This window comes from Styela clava, chromosome 12, assembly GCF_964204865.1.
Source record: "Styela clava chromosome 12, kaStyClav1.hap1.2, whole genome shotgun sequence".
NCBI classification, from domain to species: Eukaryota; Metazoa; Chordata; class Ascidiacea; order Stolidobranchia; family Styelidae; genus Styela; species Styela clava.
Genome location: NC_135261.1, coordinates 20,949,963 through 20,970,386, shown reverse-complemented (window position 1 = coordinate 20,970,386; position 20,424 = coordinate 20,949,963). Strand labels below are relative to the sequence as shown.

Below are 20,424 nucleotides of genomic sequence, written 5' to 3'. Positions count from 1 at the left end.
GTCCATTGGTGCGATTGCAATAATTTTGTAAAATGGTATATTCTTGCTAAATAATACTTGTTCATCATCATGGGAACAGGCGGATCGGTGGAAATGAAAATTAAAGATGAATTGATAGAGGATGGCAATGACAAACGATTTACTGGCATCAAGAAACATAGCAGTCAACCTCATAATGTTGTTAGAAACAAGGTCTGTTATTTATCAGATTTGTTTTTTGGGCATGAAGTATGCGATACCTATGGTTCCTTTTGTAATTATGTTGTCCTTGTCACTTGTTAGTATTTTTTGCCCTCTCTTGAAAAAATCGTTTTTCTTGTTATTAACCACTGGACCATGCGATTTGAAATTTTTAGTGGTTAAAGACTGTTGTCGCTAGTAGGCTATTACTTTTATTTATTTAAAACTTCCCATGGGAATCGTTTTTCATCTGGAGCTTTGTCTGTTAACAAAATAAAGATTAATTGTAGGTAGCTTTTCCACGACTGCATATCAGCATATCTTGTGATTAGCGAGATTCTGAATTTTTTTTCATGTGTTACAGTACCAGATCTGATAATACAGTAGTGATAGTTCTACAGTTATTGTGGACAAGCTGTGAAGATTAAAGGTCCAATTTATACTTATCATGTTGGATGTTCATTTTATAAAAACACTCAACTCAAGTTGAGGAGTAATAATAGTTCAATGTTTATTCAGAATGATACAAATGGAGTTCGACAATCTCAAAGTTTATTTTCAATTGATACATCTGGATCCCCACTGACAAATCAACTTTTACCTGTTCCTGCTCGTAAAGAAAATGAATTGAAGATCACAAAAGAACAGGATATCTTGGCTCTTCAGAGGAAGGTACGAAAGTATTCAGAACAGTAAGACTGGAATTAGCAATTTTATCATGTAACTGCTTCTTATCCCAATTAGATGATAGTGAAAAGTCACAATATACTAGTCATAGCAATTAAATTTGCCAATTTCAATATAATATGGCAGGAGCAAAAATTAGATACTGAAAATACACGTCTTCGAGCTGAACTCCAAGCATTAAACAGACTTTGTCAGAAATTACGAGCTGAGCGTGATACTGCTACAGAAAGTTGCCATGAAGCTACGCAGAGAGCGATATCTCTTGATCAGGTATGTGTCCTCCGTTTTCATAAACATTCCATTTTAGTTCTTGTTTGTTGTATAAGCAATAATGATAGAAAGATAATATAGGGCATTCAGTCTGGAACCTCAAATAACAGTTACAGATTTGTTATGTTCGATCAGTCCTGTTATGTATAAAAATATTACTAATGTAATGAGTAATGATTCATAATAAAATTTTAGTCATCTTTGACCGGCTGAGTATACTATGCGGTGAGTTTTGTCAATGTTTGCCGTTTGTATTTGTTTTTCATTCTTCCTAAAAATTGAAATAATATTTGCCTCTAAACCATTCAGGATAGAGAAAAAATTCAAAGACAGTTCAAAATATTTCGTGAAACAAAAGAATCGGAAATACAAGCTTTGTTGCAGGTATTAATTATTTATTCAATCTTTCATATTGTATTGTTGTATTTGATTAGGCTCAGCGGTGTGGTGTATTGTGCTGGGCATTAAGAATACGCTCGCCACCAGTGTTAACTCTAAGCAAATTATGAGTGCGAAAGTGCTTCGCAGTCGAAAAAAAAAGTGCGAAAGTGCTTTTGCCGATTTTAACAAGTTAGGTGCCCTAGCCTTTCATATAACCCATTTAAAACGGCATAGATACTCAAAAAAGCGCTCCTCCGGTTAATATTATGAATTAAAGAGAAGCCTTTTCGTTAACCGAGTTCCCTTTAAGCGAATTCATGTTTAATTAAAACAAGCGAATTCATCGGCAACGAAATGACATCTGCTAACACCTGCCGGGACAAAACTTTCATGCAATGTATCATGGTGTCAGTTGCTTACTCCCGTAAACAGCAAAGACTTTCACATTTGTTACTCCTTCCATCTAACAGACACGCGGCAGGCTGTAAACCATATTAGTTACAGGGTGGATCGTTTGTACAAATCCCGTGCAAAATAATCCCCCCCCCCCCCCCCCAAATATAAATAGCAATCAACTAATTAGGGTTAGGTGCGCTGGAAATTCAACTTTTCGATTTATCCCTAAAGCTAATCTGATAATTATTAATTTGTGATTTTGAACCACTTCGAAAGTCGCCACCCGCTGTTTTAAAAGATAACTTAACCTACGTTCCCTCCGAAATATTAAGCAGGATACTCCCCTGTTTTAGGAGATAGGTTGACCTACTTTCCTTTCAAACCTTTTTCTCCGAAATATTACACAAGATCACTTTGAAAATCCTCCCGTTTCGTGAGCTAGCGTGACCTAATTTCTCATTTACATTTATATTATACTATTTCAGAGCTTACCCAAATACAAGTAATTTTTAAATGTGGACTTGCCTTGGTTTGGGTGCGAGTTAGTTTAAATCGGGCAGAAAACTTCATATATTGGCAAAATGTTTAGTAATGTCATGTACTTTCAGCATTCATAAATAGCACTCTTTGTAATGCTTGCTGACCTAGTATCAAATATTCGCATCACAACGCCACTTGCTCCATATATTTCAATTACACTAATAGGAACGATGACACCAAAGAGTTTTCTTTTGCGAAGGTACACTAAATATAACGAGGGTGATTCTTGAGAAAAACATGAATATAAAAAATAAACGAATGATATGATAGTGGATCCCAAATAATTTTGAGAGTGTCTCGAAATACCAATCCATTTGATAAATAATTTTCATGACCACATGAACGCTGATATCATGAAAATTGATGTTGAAAGAGAATTACGCATTCCCAGATATCGGACATCCAGTCGCGATATTCAATCCTTCATATGCACAAATCTCACATTAATAGTAATTGCTACCCAAGTTTGTAAAGTTTAGAAACCAACAAACAGAAAATAACTTATCCTAAAACACAATTAAAATTTAGTCGGCAATAAATTTGTCGCCAAGACGATGCCATACAAAACAAAAAAGATTTGGTCGCGAGAGTTACGTGAGATGACTGCCGTTGTTTTTTAAGCAGAATGTAAAAAAATTTATAATTAATAAACGGGAGTTACGACGCCCTTTACACATCGTGTGTATTAAACTTCCCTGGTAAGTACTTTGGTAAGTACTATTATTATTGTACTTATACACCTGTTGGAGTATTTCGGACAATTTCGAATTTAAAATAAATGAAAACCCGACATATAATAAAGACGCAAAAGTAAAATGAACATTTATTGAAAAAGTTATTATTTAAGAAAGACAACATGATCGTACAATTCCGCCAAAACCTCGATGTTCGCAAGTGAAATGATAAATAAATACTTCCCTGTATTCGATCAATTAACTTTAGCGTATCGTTGTTCTGCCAACAAACAGCCGGGTGCAAAATATTTCCGTCCCGTGATATGCTCAAAAATATTCTCGATGTTAATATCATACCTTCGCGTATGTACTTTCTATTAGCTCTTTAGTGATCCCTTCCATCCTTGGCCAAGTCATGTTTCGAATATGTGAACATTTTATTCGACCATACGTGGCCGGCGGGATGTTAAAATTGTAAACAAGAGAGAGGTAAAATCAATCGCGAATTTCGTGATAACAGCTCGTTTACGAATTGTTGCGCCTGTTATCGTCGAAAATGATTACATTTGTTGTATATTGAGGCATTTAAGCAGTAATAATTAGGGCATGACATCATCAAAATCGTCAAGTGAGATATTAAAATTGCAAATTCGGTAAATAAAATTGTGAATTATTCGGTAACGAATTCAGCTTTAATGACCGTCGGGGTATTGTTTTGTTGAAAATTATTATTAATGTGAGAGCGCCAAAAACATACAGTCCATACCGATGCGACTGCAATTTATATGGTCGCAATTGGTCTGGCGCGTTTATTAATAGAGTAAAATAAATTAAACGAATATCAGTTATAACCAAGCCTGTCAGCGTGTTTATTTTCTGTTGGCAGGAATCGTGAAATACCATCTTGAGACAAATTCACTTCTATTATAAAATCTTAATTTTCAGTTATTATCGTTATACAAATAACGTGTGGCAACTTTTTAATTTATCGTCGACCAAAAAACCGCCCAACACTCGTCCAAACGTGTGTCGAGCTTGAACGACAGGAACAGATTCATCGACGACCTTAATTAGGGAAAATATGTATTTTATTGGGAATGCAAAATAAATGTAACAAAACGCATTTTTTTGTGATATAACTTTGTATTTTCGGAAACGGGTTGCCGTGAAAGGTAAAATTTGATCTAAATTAATCGCAAAAATGTTTTTATTTTAAATGTAACAAAACACATTTTGCGATATAACCTTGTATTTTCGAAAACGGGTGTCCTGAAAAGTAAAATATGATCTAAATTAATCGCAAAAATGTTTTATTTTAAATGTAACAAAACACATTTTCGCGATATAACCTTGTATTTTCGGAAATGGGTGTCCTGAAAAGTAAAATATGATCTCAATTAATCGCAAAAATGTTTTATTTTAAATGTAACAAAACACATTTTTCGAGATACAACTGTATTTTCGGATACCGGGTGTCATGAAGAGTAAAATATGATCTGAATTAACCGTAAATAATGTTTCATTCCAAATGTATCATAACGCATTTTTTGAGATATAACTTTGTATTTTCGAAAACGGGGCGTCACGAAAACTATTAATCTAATGTTTTATCTATCATCTAACTAACGTCTGGAACAAATAATTTTCGGGGAGAACTCTAGCCCGCGAAACGTCATTTTATTTAAAATAGAGAATGTTTCACGCATTTCAAAACTGAAAATCACCAGTAAGTGGACAGGGATTCAACCCTCCGGATTCAGTATTCTATATCCCCCCTGTCAGAACTTTCTGAAGAATGGAACAAAGAACCCGTCAAACCGCCGCGGAAGAAGGAGAGTATTTTTTGCACTAATAATTAGGGCGTGACAATATCAAAATCGTCAAGAAACTGGTGAATTTGCAAATTCCATAAATAAAATTGTGAATTGCTCGGTAACATTTTAGCTATAATTATCGCCGGGGTATTGTTTTGTTGAAAACACGTTGAAACTTGAGGGCACTCGAGCCCAATCTTTTTAGCATTAAGTCGCATACGTAAAATATCCTGTAAAAGAAGTGCTGTTCATTAACGTCATCTCGTGACCACGCAGAAATGCTTTTATTGCCGAATTATTCAATCACTATTTTAAATCAACATTCAGGATTGGCACAATTTCAGATTTGCGAAGTTTATCACCATAGAAATACATGAGAAAGTTAATTATCGTCTTAATAAATATCTGCATCACAGTATGGACAATAATATTACCATTCGCATAAAATTGGGACGGTAAATTTACAAATCTTGATAGGTAATATTAAAGCCAACGCAAATGTTAATTTGAGTCCTCAATGTCTTCAACAGCTGTTGCCGATGTGAACGAACGGGTAAACCCGAAATATAAAACTTCGATGTCCGCCGACCCACAAGAATTCATATTTGTAAAAAAGAGAGGGCGGGAATATAGATTACCCAAAGCCTGGATATCGCCGCCAAAACGATCGGTGACAAGAACAATTAGCGATTACAACGGAATTAACCAGTAAAAAGACTTTGTCGCCGATTTTTTAATGTTTCCACCACGTTTATTCGGTACTCCTTAAAAATATTCGATTCAAAAAAATATTGAATTTCGCCCACCCGTCCTGGCATATCAATGAGAAATAGTTGTGTAAATATCGCAAAATGTCACTCCTTTCAACATTGTGATTACAATAAAATGGCACTTAATTGATATTTGTGAATTTGGTGATTTTGCAAATCTGTGACATGCTGCTTAAAGTTTCGTCTGATTTGAAAATCGTGCAGTTTGGTCACAATTCATCCAAAGTGACTATAACACATAACACTTTTATAGTCATTCTGAATTGATCGATATCATTGATAGTCACATGACCACTCTCTTCAAAGAAACGCACTGCGTATTATTCCAACATCTGGTTTCAATCACCTGAGAGCGTTTTTTGCGGGAGTAGCGGAATCGGTGTGCTTGTATAATAATCATATTATAAACAAGAATTTTGTCGTTAATGCAAAAGCTTTATCTCCTATGTCTGCATCTCATAGGTTAGAATTCCGGTAAATATCGTTATGATATGCAGAATTGAGTTACAAAAGTACTAGTATGTTACTTATTTGTCAACTTAATTCTCGAAAATATTTGTTAACTTTGAATTTTTATTCCATTCAAAATCGGAAAAAAGTGCTATTTCTCTTCAAAATCGGAAAAAAGTGCTATTTCGCAGTCCCTAAAAAAAGTTGCGAAAGTGCTTCGCAATTTTCGCAAAAAAGTGCGCTAATAGTGAACACTGCTCGCCACTGTATCTCTGATTACCCCTGCGTGGGTTCAAATCCCATGCGGGGATGGTTACGTGAGAGAGGATTGCTGGACTCGCCGTAGGGCGGTTCACGTAACCGCTGGAGGATTGCTGGACTCGCCGTAGGGCGGTTCACGTAACCGCTGGTTGGTTACGGCTTCTTCCACCATCAAGTCCATGCTTTCGAAAATAAAAGAACTGGCTAACTAATCCCATTCCCGACCTGGACTGGTAACTGGACAAGAGGCCGTGGTTCTCCATATTATTAAGCCGTCTTATCGACTTTTCCTTCCCTTGGGATAAAAATGTAAATCCTATCCTTGATTATTGTTGAATTAGTTTTATCTTGTAAATAGTTCTATTTATTAATATAGACATATATTTTTTTATCAAAAGGAGAAAAGATTACTGGAATCCAAATTTCATCGCATGCAAGCTCATGGTGTTGCTACTGGAGATGATCACAAATTTAAAAGTAGTGTCGAATCAATAAAGGAACGGGTTGTCATCCCAGGTATAAATTTAATGAGATATTTAAAGCAAGTAATTTAACTATGACTTTTTTTTCAAGAAGAGTTGTCAGCGGGACAAAAATTTTAGCACTCTCACCGCCACACAGGTCGAAGATGAAATCTTTTACTACATTTAACCTATTTTGTTTAATAATAACATATTTTTGTTAGCTTACGCTGTTCTGCCATTTTTTAAATTATTATGTCTGTATTGCTTTTCATTTAATTTGTAGAATTCTTACTTCGACAGATTCACCAACACCTCCAAATCACTGGTGGGGGGCTGCTGAGAGTGAAACCACTTCATTGTTCGGAAGTTACACACATATACAAAATGCAGTTGCAGCGGATAATAATGAAAGTATTGCTGATATGAAAAATATAGAGGACACTCACACGGTAAGTGACATAGGCCTACAACAAATAAAATTTTTGGGTGAGAGAACACGTACTACTTCTTTTATCAATATCTTTCCATCTAAAATCTGTACGCTTCAAACCTTACTTGAGGTTTTATTTGCTCTCCCGATTCTATAATCAGTTTTATTTATTTTGTTTTTATCAAATATTTTATCGTCTGTTATGCTGATTATGGAGTGGAAATAAACCTATACTTATACTTATTAAATTGCCTAAATTGATGGTGATTTTATAATGTATTGAGTTAGAATATATGGTACCCCCGTAGTATGTGTACCAAGTTTGGGCATAATTTTATCCCGATTTTCCTCATTCTAGTTCTATTATGAGTTCGGGAACTCTCTGTTTTAGCCAAGTGAATATACCTCTTACCCATAGGTTTCAGTCCTTTTACACAACTTGATATAAAGTAGGTGAACAAAATTAGTTACCGCACCTCTATATTAGTACACATACTTTTGGAGCGCCGAATATATTGCTATGTTGTTTCCTCTTTTGATCTTGTTATTTTCTTGGTTGTTTGGGTGCCGACATTGGAGAAATAGGTTATCTATTTTCTAATATTAAATTATCATGTGCATGATACTTTCAGTTGCATTTTGATGAAGTTTTGTCAAATGGAAACTATCAACTTACCAATTCAAGCAACTTTGGAAGTAACAGCATGCTGCCCGACTATACAGATCCTGAATATTTTGAAAGAAATTCACTGAGGTATTTAGATTATCAAATTAAAAAATTATTAATCAATGGTTAATTTGATTTGTTGGAAAGCTTGGAGGATATTCAAACATTTTCCCTTTTCTAGCTAAGGATAGCATAACAACATATACTTATTTAAGCCATTGATTTTACTGCGATTCTGCCAATTTTTTAAAATGTATTATCACAATTTCTGAGTGAATTTTGTGTCTAAGTTTGTGTCCAATGCATCAGCCTATGTACAGCAGTAATAGTGCCCATTAGGGACTGGATCTTCTTCTTTCCATGTCAGGAAAACTTCCTTAGCTTCATCACCATTTCAAGCTACATTTGTTTCATGAATTATATTAACTGACTAAAAGTTATGATTAGTAAATTTTCTTTTCAAAGATTGAAAATCGGTTTTATTGTAAAAATTGTTCTTTGATACAACAATATTTGGTTATTGGCAACTGGCAACATCTGTCTTCCAATCGGCCAGAATTGATGTAAGAATTTATCTGCATGTTATTAACTAATATACAATCTCCTTTATCTATCAGATGTTATATAACCGGTACTGCAGATTGCCATAAGGAAGTTGCTTCATTGCTAAAGTCAGAAGATTTGAAATTGCTAACAAAAAATTGTGCAATGGAAGGATATTTTCTATCTATTGTGTCTTTAGAAGGTAAAACAAGAAGTCATGTATATTTTGAATCTTGTCTGTTAGAAAAATGTTTGACTAACCTGACTACCTGAGACTTGAAAATATCCCTGAATAATTAGTTTGTGTGTGATGTGAATGTAAAATATCCAGGATGCGATATATTAGCTAACTGTTACGGAAGGAAGAATTCGGTTTTTTGAAGAAATAACATTTTTTCTTCAAACTTTGTCCTGATTCGTAAAAGATTAACACCACCTCATAAAAAATTCAGTGTGATGATACAAGATTTTGAAAGTCATATTGGAAATTGAATTTTGAACATGTATACATCATTAATTGAACTGACATAATGTTGCATGCTATTTTAGTCATCGCTGTTTTTGTAAAGCAATGTACCTCTTCTTTTATTGTAGGCTTGAATTTGAAGAATCCATTGGTATCTAGCTGTCATCACTCAGTTTCAGTTGATGAAATTGTTTCTCATACAATTAATATTTCGGATCTCGTTATTTGTTTCATTGGCCATGAAGCAGGACGGTTTGTGTTATTTTGTGACTGCTTAGTTTGAAATCGGAACAAGTTATTGATTTTCATTATGCATATGTATTGAAGCTAAAAAATCTTCTGTACTTAATTGAGGCGTGTCCAATTATTTTCATGTAATTTATAATTGTGCCAATGTGGGATAGTAATTTTTCTACATCACTATTTCGAGCATGATCTACTAAGCTTAGAAATTCATTTCTCTCTATTTTTTCAATTTTTTCTGTGATAATTTATGTTTATTATCAGGTACACCGAGCTTGAATGCAGATTAAATAGCTCTGAAGATTATGGTTCAAAAACCAATGTAGTGTATTTATTGAAAGAGGTGAGATTTGCTACAGTAATGACATTGTTTGAGTATTAACTTCATTCACGGATTCATTCCGATTCGATTATTGTAGAATACCCGATTTCAAATTTAACTGTTGCTTAATTTTTCTGTTTTTGAGGTAAGGCTTGTACAAGACTCGTAAATTTGATAATTTCTGTGGAAGAATGAAATATAAAGAATCTTTTTTCCATTTGGGACATGAAACGAATCTATATAAAAGTTAAATTAATATATGTTTTAAAGTTAACAATATGTCAATTTCAATCTTGTAATTTTTTTCTGATTTTTTCTTCAGTGTAATAATAAAACAGATTCAGATAAATCAGAGTCTGTCAAAAGCCTACGAACTGCCATTGAAAATTCAAGGAATGGAAATGTACAATATTACAACAGATGTTCAGAAGGGGTTGCAGCATCTATTAAAGAAATCAAACGAATAGCTAAAATGGTGAGTGAATATTTGTTGAAAGTTGTTATTGGTTCATTTTTGAATCCTCTTCCCCCACTTTGAAAATCCTGGCTGTGCCTGGCTCTTATAATAAAATATACAGATTATCTACTGCAGTTGAATTCGTTTTCGATTCATATTTAAGGAATTGGGAGTTGGGATCGATGAAAAAACAGAACCAAATGAAGTTGGTTGTGTGGATGAAATACAACTTGATGAAAGTATAGAACAGGAACAAAGAGAAATTGCCTTTGTGAATGAAAATGACATGAAGCCAATTGGTTTTAGAAAGGTATAGTAATAACTGTTTCTTTTTCAAAAAGTTGATTAGAGCATTCTAATATATTAATTTTTTTTAGTACCTCCAGGATCATGCTTTAATTTATATAGTGTAGGAAAGCATCTGCTAATCTGTAAAAGACAGATCATGGTTATTTCCAATGCATTGTAGTATAATGCCGAGTAAATTTACTGGAATATGTTATAAGTCTTTTTTATTTTCAGTATTATGAAAGATTGAATGACTTGGTTTCATCACCAGGTCCAACACCTCCCCTTCTAATATCAGGTGGATGTGGTTCTGGAAAAACCACTTTAATTAAATCGTAAGTTTGTATTTTTCAAAAAAAAAATTTATTTTTATTCGAATGAAAAAAGCTTGTGAAATTTTTCATAAAATAATTTTATTGAGAAGAAATTTTGATAAACGTATTCGTATGAAATAGCATCAGCGAACTTAATAGTCATGAATAATGATGATACAACAGTTGTTTTGTCAATTTATTAAGATGGGTTGAATGCCTTCGCAATATGAATCAGAATTTCGTCATATTTCAACATTTTGTGACATCAAGCAAATCTGCAACTGCAGACCCTGTAGTTATGATGAGGTAATTTTTATTTGTATTTCTCTTATCACTAGGCATCCTGTTATTAAAAATATAAGTTTATTTATTTATTTTTCAAGTCTTTATTAATAAAGAATTTTGATTCTCTAAATTGAAATAGCCTAATTAGCATTGATTTTACATCTCTCTCTGGGGTAATAAATTAGGTAGGCAATGACGAACTGGAAAGATTTCCATCCAAATAATAATAGCTGCTACATATCAGTGATTCCTCGATACTTGTATATTGCTTCAGATCAAATAAGCGTATTACTATTTGTGCTCAGAGTAAATGCATTTATTTCTACAATATTCAGTGCCTGTTACATCTAACAGTACTCCCGCAGTATGTGTACCAGGTTAGGGCTAGGCCGATTTTCCTTATTTTGGTTCAATTACGAGTTTGGAGACTGTCTGTGTTAGCGAATTGAATATACTCCCTGCCCATAGGTTTCAGTCCCTTTACACAACTTGATGTAAAATAGGCGCACAAAATTAGTTACCTCCATATTAGTACACATACTTCTGAAGCGCCCATCTTACTTCGTAACATGCAATGTTATAAGTTATAACCAATTTGTTATTTCACCGCAGGCGAATGTTGTTTCAAGTTTGTGCACAACTTCCACCTTCTCTTGCTCCACCATCTTTTGCCTTATCAAGCTATGATGTAGCTCATCTCAAAGTCTTACTGCCACGTTGGTTGGAGAGAGTGAGCACTACAAAGAATGCTAGAGTTCTCTTAGCAATTGATTCTATGGACATGATAACAGTATGTTTATTCATCACTGGTAGATTTATTTTGAATTTGTAAATTACTAAAATAATTATTCGAAAACAACATCATACCTTCTTTGATTAATACATTCATGAGTTTGTGTGCTGATTGGCTATATATCGTTAGCCAGGGGTGTGCAACAGGGCCTGCGGGCCACAATCCGGCCCGCTGATCGATTTAGTGTGGCCCTTATCAACACTCAGATTTCCCATATCAAGCGTAAAATCCTAGTCTGACAGTTCGTGTTAAATAAGGCACTCATGTGGGTAAAATACTTAATGCTCTTTTGTTCTTGTCGCTGCGTTAAAAATTTCGGCGTTTTTCCCAGTGCCATTATTGCTGTGATTCTAAGTGATAGCCGCATTCTCTTCTCTTGCCTTTCCTATTCGTTGTGTACATGGAAAAAACCGGATTTTTTGTGTGGCCCAGCTACATGTATAAAGTTGGTTACATAGCCCATCGACAAAAAATGTTGCACACCCCTACTACAGCTCTACTACTGCGCATTCCCACATGAAAATTTGCATCCCTTTACATTAAGAAGATTTTTGTAGTGTTCTGTATGGATAGGACATCAAGAATTGTGGATAGTTGGGAGAAATTGCTGTTGACACAGGAATATAGTAGTTTTCAAATATCTCCATAAAAAGATGTCTACGAAGTACAAATGATAGGTCAAACATTATAAAACTTATATGAGTAGGAATCTCGAGTTATATGTTTTTATACTTTGAAATTCTGGATGCAGGTGCTAACTCTTGAAGTTAAAATTGGGTATCTGTTAAGTTTAATATTTTAAGAAATAATATCTTTGTAATAATATCTTTTCAGGATTCGAGTAAACATTTCAAATGGTTATTGGATCCTCTTCCAGTTGGTCTCAGAGTCGTAATATCAGTGGGAGCCAATTCTTGTCCAGATATCTGGCGACAGTGGCCAACCTTACACCTCGAACCTTTTTCATTTCAATGCGTTCGTGCGATTATGGCAGAATTTGCAGAGCGGGAAAAAGTACAATTTAAAAGTTCTCAGGTATATTTAAATTATAATTTTTAGGCTTCATTATTGCTCAACATATAAATGTTATATCATATTTTTCTTGATTTGGTTTTGGATATTTTTGTTTCCTTTCATGAAAGGTTCGCATGTGTATGAGTTATTATATTATGTTGTGATTTTATTTCAGTATTATTTTGTTGCAAATTTTATGTTGCTTGTGTTTACATGCATGCATTTGCTTTTTTTCTCATCACCAGGAAAATGATGTAACAGCTCAATGTAGAACAGCTAGCACCTGTCATCCACTCTATGTTGTTTTATTGTTGAAAGTATTATGCAGGTAAAGCATGAATTTCCCATGTTTTGGGTTTTTGTTCCTCATCTGTCAACTATTTATTTTGCTGACTTAATTTAAAATTTTAATTGCCTCTGTAGCACTGTATCCTGGACTTTTATATTAAATAAATGGATTGATTTGGCATCGAATTGTGGTAAATTACAAATAATTTATGTCCATTTCGCAATATTGTTCATTGTAGCATTTTTCATGTATTTGTTGCATCCCTTTCCTAACCCTTTTCTGGACAAAACGGGGTAAACTGTTTGAGACCGACCCCAAAAAATAATTATTGATTTTTGTTAATGATCCAACATTTAGAGTTTCACCAAATTGATACTCATTGAGTGCCGTGATGTGCTTGCGGTTGAAGCTTTAGACCTAACTGTGTTGGTGTCGCAGATTAAACATCTTAGGTCAAATTCCATGGTGGTGTACTCGACCCATGGTGTAGAAATAAATTAAATGGCCAATGCTGAACCAGGAAGAATTTTTTTTTCTAGCCTGCATGATAACAAACAAAATGCCTTGAAGACTTATGATAAATAGGTGTTGAATATTTTTTACCTACCGTAAATGTACTTGTTCTGTTCTTTCTGCAGTGTTTGTATGAACAATCGGAAAGAAACTTTTTTTCAAAGTTGTCTAAAAACACGAGATTGTTCAGAAATGTATCGTGTATTGTTGAAACATATTGAAAGCGAATGTATCAATACACAGATACAAGAACAGTTTATACACATCTTACAGGTAGAGTCTCATCATATTTTTATTATATTTTTGTGTATAGCATCAACTACTAAATAGCATAAAAGATCTAACGAAAGTTAGCAAGTCAATTAGATGCAATGAAAAATTTATTCAATTTACCAAGTATTTGACCATTTCTAATTCAACCATTCGAACAAATTTGTAAGAATATACATTTCACTGATGTACCCGGTGTTTTCAAATAGGATGTAACCAAATCAGAATGTATTTCTTTGAATTGAAATTGATTTTACCAGTGGTAACAGGGAAACGTACTTTCTAAGCTCTATCTATAATTTTCCTGTTTTGATAACCGTTTTCTATATCTCTTTTTTAGTTGATTTATTGTTCAAGATCTGGTTTGAACGAATGCGAGTTGTTACGATTAATTCCAGGTTTATCATGGCAAACATGGTCATGTTTACGTTTGTTACTTGTTCAATTCTGCATACTTTCAGAGAGGGCAGGTCTGGTTTGTGTATGTAATTCTTCGGTAAGTTATAAATATTATGAACTACCGGTAGTTTGATAGAATTTCTCAGAAATTAATTTTCAAAATTTGAATTTTTTTTCAGATTTCCTCTGTCATAGCTGAAACTTATATTCAGGATAAGATTAGGAAATCTTCAACACGACTGTTGATTCAGTACTTCGCCAGGAATTCTTCGCTAGAATATCGTCGAACTGCAGAAATGTTGCCATGGTTACTACGGCATGCAAAATCAGTCAACGGAATGCGAGAATGTTTACTTCAACCAAATATATTTCATAACCTTTATCTCAGGTACTGAACAACCGATTTTACATGAGAGATTGGCGGCAGCCTCACTTTACTTGCATTTGAAAGTGTTATTAGACTTCAAATATATTTGCTGTATTCAGTATATATTTATGTATTACCAACACAGTCTGCTTAATTATTCATACATCCTGAATTTGGGGAATGTAGACAAAGTTTATTTTTTTTATTCTGATAAGTTTAATATTTCAGTGGACGAGCTGGTGAACTGGTTGAATATTGGCAATATTGTGATGAAGATAAACAAGGCATAGTCAGGCTATACATGGATATGTTATTATTCTTAAGTCGAGGGGAGTTGTCATCACAAACTGGCAGTTCCAGTAGCTTGTTTTCTGGAAATTCTCAACGTCTGACTGATCATCTCTTGATATCTAATGTTTATGAATCTGTTGGTAGATTTTTAAGAGATCTGGGATTAATGGAAGATGTAGGAAAAGTTTGTTTTATCAAGGTTTATTGAAGTAAGGTATCTTCAAATCAAGCCCATAAATTTTTTCTTCTGCTCTGATGACTTGTGATTGCACAGAATAGTTGAACACAGAAAGTGAACTGCAAAGTGATGGCAAAATCCTGATAGCCTACTTAGCATCATAAAATAAATACAAATCTGCAATCTAATGCATGTTAGTCAAAGATGCAATGACGGGCATCATACCACTGGCAAAATTTTGCCAATATATCTGTGCCCCTGCAGCACCCCAGAGTGGTACTTTGAGATTACGAACTATGTTTTTGACTGAAACAATTGATTCTGCAGCCAACGGCTTGGCAAAACTGTCAGAAAATGAAGAAAATAATTTAAATTTTGAACAAGAGCATTTCTATTTAGTAAGATACTCAACTAACAACTGTTGTCAGCCACTTATTCTTAACAGTTTGATGGGGTATGACCATAGGCTGCTGCTATTCAAGTAGTTACATATGTGGACAAAATTTGATTTTTCTTCTGCGTATTGTTTCCCTAAAGAATTATTTCATGTAATAAAATATAAGTGTAAAAAATATATCTTGTTTAGGCTGTCACCTGTATTCAGCGATCTATGGAGATACGAGAGAGTGAATTGGATCCAGATCATCCATTTGTTGCTGATTCATTACATTATCTAGCAACAGTATATATAAAGTGGAAAAAATATGCAATGGCAGAACCACTTCTGAAGTGAGTCTTCTCTTAGAATGAAACATAGTACTGCGTAATAATTACAGTTTATTTTTTCGTCACACGAGAGCTTTTATAGCTATTAATACTTTTTAATACAAAGTCTCTGAGTTGAATCAGACACCTATATATGTTCAATATGAAAAATATGAAGTTATTCTGAATGTTTGTATGTGAATATGTTTACTTCTATGTTCGAGACATCTGGATCTGACTGATGTAATAAAAATAGAAGCTATTTAAGTAGAATATGGTATAGAATACTGAGCAATTATATTCAAGCTTGGGAGTTATATGTTATCAATCCTGCATCATTTATATCTTCTTTGGTGTTTATCCCCTTAAACAGATGCTAGCTATTTTAATTGATCTTTAGACATTCCCTTGAGTTGGTTGAGTGTGCAGCAGGAAGAGAACATCCTCGAGTGATTCAAGAACTTCAATCTCTATCTTTTGTGATTAGAAAGCAAGAAAGACACGATCAAGCCGACATAATTGCTAAACGAATTCATTCATTACAAGATAGAAACGGTGGAGTTTTATTTACTTCGGTATGTACTATTTCAAATTGTTTTGAAGACACTCCAAAAGTGTGTGTACCAATATGGAGATAACTAATTTTGTTCACCTAATTTACATCAAGTTGTGTGAAGGACTGTAGCCTATGGGCAGAGAGTGTATTCGCTTGACTAATACAAACAGTCCCCGAACTCGTAATAGAACTAAAAAACAGAAAATCGGAATAAAATTATGGCCTAACTATAGTCTGGTACACTCACTATGGGAGTACCGGTCTGTCTATTTCTCAGCCTACCCTCTTCATCTCACCTTGGTCGGCCTTATTGCCCCACTGCATTTCTAACTTTAAATTCATTGACCCAATATAGCATAAGAATAAAAGTAATAAATGATAGATAACCCCATTTTAATGACATTTTTCAATTCATTTTGAAAATACTTTGTCATTGGCTTGTCTTTGTTGTTCATCCAAAAAAGTTTTCTAATATTATTTTTTTTAATGTTATGCAGAATAATATTGTTTGACTGAATTTCAGGCCCGACTTGATAGGCTTAAGAAGAGAACAGCAAAATTAGAAGATTTGGCCACAGGGCAAGAATCTGTAAATTTGGCAAATTCAATGAATGAGTTGGGTGTATTGTGCTATGTGCAAAAGAAATATAGGTAAAAAATATATGTTATATATATATATATGCTACATTAGTAGTCTTTATTTGTTGGCATGCCTAGTGGTTTTTGAACTTTCTATCTATGTGTTTACTTGACTATCGTTTTTTGAAACTCTTGTGTAGAATTATATTGATATTCTAGTCAGTTAAATGTTTGGCGTAAATTTTTTAAATTTGATCTTTTTACCAATAAGACCGATGTCCCAAGTCATGGTTGTAATAAATTTCTGAATACTTTATGCCGCGCTTTTCACTAAGCAACTTTAATTGTATCAGTTCTGCAGAATCTTTTTTGAAAAAATCTCTGGCCATGCGTGAAAAATTGCTTGGAAAAAATCACGCAGATGTTGCACAATGTCTTCATAATTTATCAGCTGTTTACAATGAACAAAAGTTTCATCAACAAGCTGTGGATTGTATGAAAAAATCATTGAAAATAAGGTTGGTCCGTTTTATTTCACCATTAATAACTTTAGTTGTACCTAATAAAACAATTTTATAATTCATTTTGTAGGAGAGAAATATTTGGAGAACACAATCCTTTAGTTTTTTCGACAGCAAAACATCTTGCAATTCTTTATAAAAAATCACAACAATATGAACTTGCAAGAGATGTTTATGAAGAAGTGTTGAAAATGTCAAAAGTAATTCAGGGGGATGACAGTTCTATAACAGCAACTGCAATGGTATGACAATAGTTCTTGAATCTTGGACGATTAAATAAGATTAAAGGCGTTAAGTAGTAATAGAGCATTATAACATATTTCATTACTAATTATTGTATAATGATATATCTTTTTCTCTTGCTAATATGAGTTATTGCTAGGAATTGGTAAAGTGAGGAAAACAGCAAACTGATAGGTTGGTTGTTATTTTCAATACAGCATGGTTGCATGCATGTGTACTGAACAGTTTCTTACTTTAGTAGCAAATCAATTTCTCTTTGGGGAATTTTTTCACATCCTTGAACACAGTCTATTGAAACACTAATTTTCTTCATTCTTTGTATAGGTAAATCTTGCAGTTGTAGAAAGTCAAATTGGTCAGCACGATTCTGCACTTCCGTTATATCAACAAGCTCTTGATATTTATGCAATTAAACATGGATCCTCCAGTAAACAAGTTGCTGACACGTTGAGAAATATTGCTGTCTTGAGGTAAAAGCTAATATATTTTGCTAGTTTTTAATGAAATGATATTAGAATCAGCGGGATATCTTTTAAGGTCACTTCAAATATGGTTAAATTTAAAGTTCTAGTATTAGGTTTGAACTTTTCACTTGGAAGATTTGAGAGACTCTGGAATAGAATTTACGGTACTCCCTGGGTATGTGAACCAAGATCGCGGACACCGGAACGTAGTATGTATACCAGATTAGGGTTAGGCTATAATTTCAGGTACAAATACTACGAGAGTCCCTTAACTAATCCCCGAACTCGTAATAGAACTAAAATGAGGAAAATTGAAATAAAATTATGGCCTAACCTGGTACACATACAACATTCCGGTGTCCACCATCTTGGTTCACACACTTCGGAAATACCGAACTTACGTTATTAAATAATAAATGACTAAAACTAATTGCAGTCCAATGTATTTTTGGTTTTATTTATTTCGTTCATTAGTTTTCAGTGTTTTATAGGTATGATAGAAAAGAATTTGAAGAAGCTGCCGCTTTATACAAAAAAAGTATGCTGATTAGAGAAGAATTAAAATTTAAAAAGAAAACTTGGAAGTAATGTGATTTTCGAACGGAGGTAGAACTTTTCTTCAGTATTTGCGTTTTGTATTTTTTACCATCCTCGTGCATCGTTTATAAATAAATTACTTTTCTATCAATTTGTTTGGTGATTATGACAGGACTCCTTGTTTTGTAAGAGTGTATGAATTAAAGTTTGCAGTGAAAAAATTGATTAGAATCAGGATCACAAATTACTAGTTTGTGTGGAGTAAACGTTTCGATTTACCACAACGTTAGACGCATCCAATGGGCAAATTTCATTGGGATAAACATGCGTGTTCACAAAGGTAATTGTTATGATTGAAATTTCCCAATATGATGGTTACTGGCAAACTATGTCTTTTTCATGCCAAAATGAACATGATTGCATGTAGGAAATACTTGTGCTGCCGATTATGGGGCTGAGGATCTAATACTATTCTAGAATATATACTTTACAACATGAAATAACTTTTCTGTTTAATAAATTCTTACAACTATTTCTTCTCTACATCATAAGCTGTTCATTTACATGCAGAGCTCTCCTTAGCCGATTATGCCCTTATGCATTCACAATGACACACACTTATATATATCCTCAACTTTGTTTTATACCATGCAAGATTACAATCCTTTGACTGGAAAGATCATGTTATAAATACAGGTCATATTTTTTATTGTCATACCATGTGACTTGTCAAAGTTGGCTCACGGCCTTTGGCTATTTTGTCTGCCGTGAATTTCATAAGTAAAGAGTGTTCTAATATCGCTATTCTGGTGTTGCTGTAAGTATATTTAATCATTATCATGCCTTTTGACGGGCATCAATTGATTGGGATACTCTCATTTATTCGCCGAGAGTGATAAATATGCAATTGCACGACCGTCGGTATCTTGATCAAATCATCATTGTGGTGGATGAATTCATAAACGTAAGAACAGAAAAATTTTCTCCTCCATTGATATAATCGTGCTATTTACAGCAATAAAACTTCGAGGGTCCCACTTGTATTATTGAAACTATCAATTGATTTATGCTTCACTAAGCCTTGGATCTATCATCGATATTTTAATCATCAGGCCCAGTTTGGTGAAATTTTTCACGGTCTTCTGCCCCTACTTTTAAAAATTGTTGCTGTATAATTAAATACTTTTTCAACCCTATGTAAAATTAATTAGCATAATTCGGATGGAACAAATTCCACACGATGTAATCAAATTTTCGGTGACAGCATATTTGCACCCCCTTAAATTCTCACTCATAAACTGCACCTATAGATTTTGGCACCCGAATATAGATTGCACCCATGTACATTTGCACTCACAAACACCCATGTACATTTGCATTCATGTACATTTCCACTAATGAACATATCAGTGGCGGCGCGTCAATAGGGATTTTTCGGTATAATAAAAATTATTCGAAAAATACCTCAATATCGGCTGCACAGACTGTCTACACTAGCCATATTCTCCCGACATGGTTCATTTTTCGCTCGCAAAGCCTTCGCCGAACGTCGACGGGGCGACGCCGATTTTGCCCGGTTGCTCATTGTATATCGTATTCTCTCTTTCATCTTCCACTCGCCGCGTTTGTCTCGTTTGTTTTCTGTTTCTTTTCTAAGTCATCGGGGCTAGCCCCGAAATTATGACGACACAATGCCGACGTTTCTTACAACAAGGTGTTGACATATTCACGCATTCCTTCTCGTTCGTTGGTTGCTTGAAGAGTTGATAGTTTCCTCGCCTTCGTTTTTGTCGCTTGTTTCGC

At 34.0% G+C, this 20,424-nt stretch overlaps 1 protein-coding gene across 1 annotated transcript; it reads left to right on the top strand.

The window, feature by feature from the left end:
* Positions 1-57: 57 nt before the first annotated feature.
* LOC120330464 (nephrocystin-3-like) lies at positions 58-18,770 on the top strand. The gene is made up of 28 exons (XM_078118399.1): positions 58-192; positions 700-852; positions 994-1,137; positions 1,447-1,521; positions 6,822-6,939; positions 7,188-7,336; positions 7,950-8,071; positions 8,602-8,729; positions 9,122-9,245; positions 9,501-9,579; positions 9,881-10,033; positions 10,179-10,325; positions 10,538-10,638; positions 10,822-10,923; positions 11,515-11,692; positions 12,530-12,730; positions 12,955-13,037; positions 13,637-13,784; positions 14,122-14,277; positions 14,360-14,568; positions 14,776-15,013; positions 15,603-15,745; positions 16,122-16,296; positions 16,801-16,928; positions 17,210-17,374; positions 17,448-17,619; positions 17,945-18,090; positions 18,576-18,770. The coding sequence occupies exons 1-28, from the start codon at positions 70-72 to the stop codon at positions 18,670-18,672; spliced, it is 3,957 nt and encodes a 1,318-aa protein (XP_077974525.1). The 5' UTR covers positions 58-69; the 3' UTR covers positions 18,673-18,770.
* Positions 18,771-20,424: the final 1,654 nt, after the last annotated feature.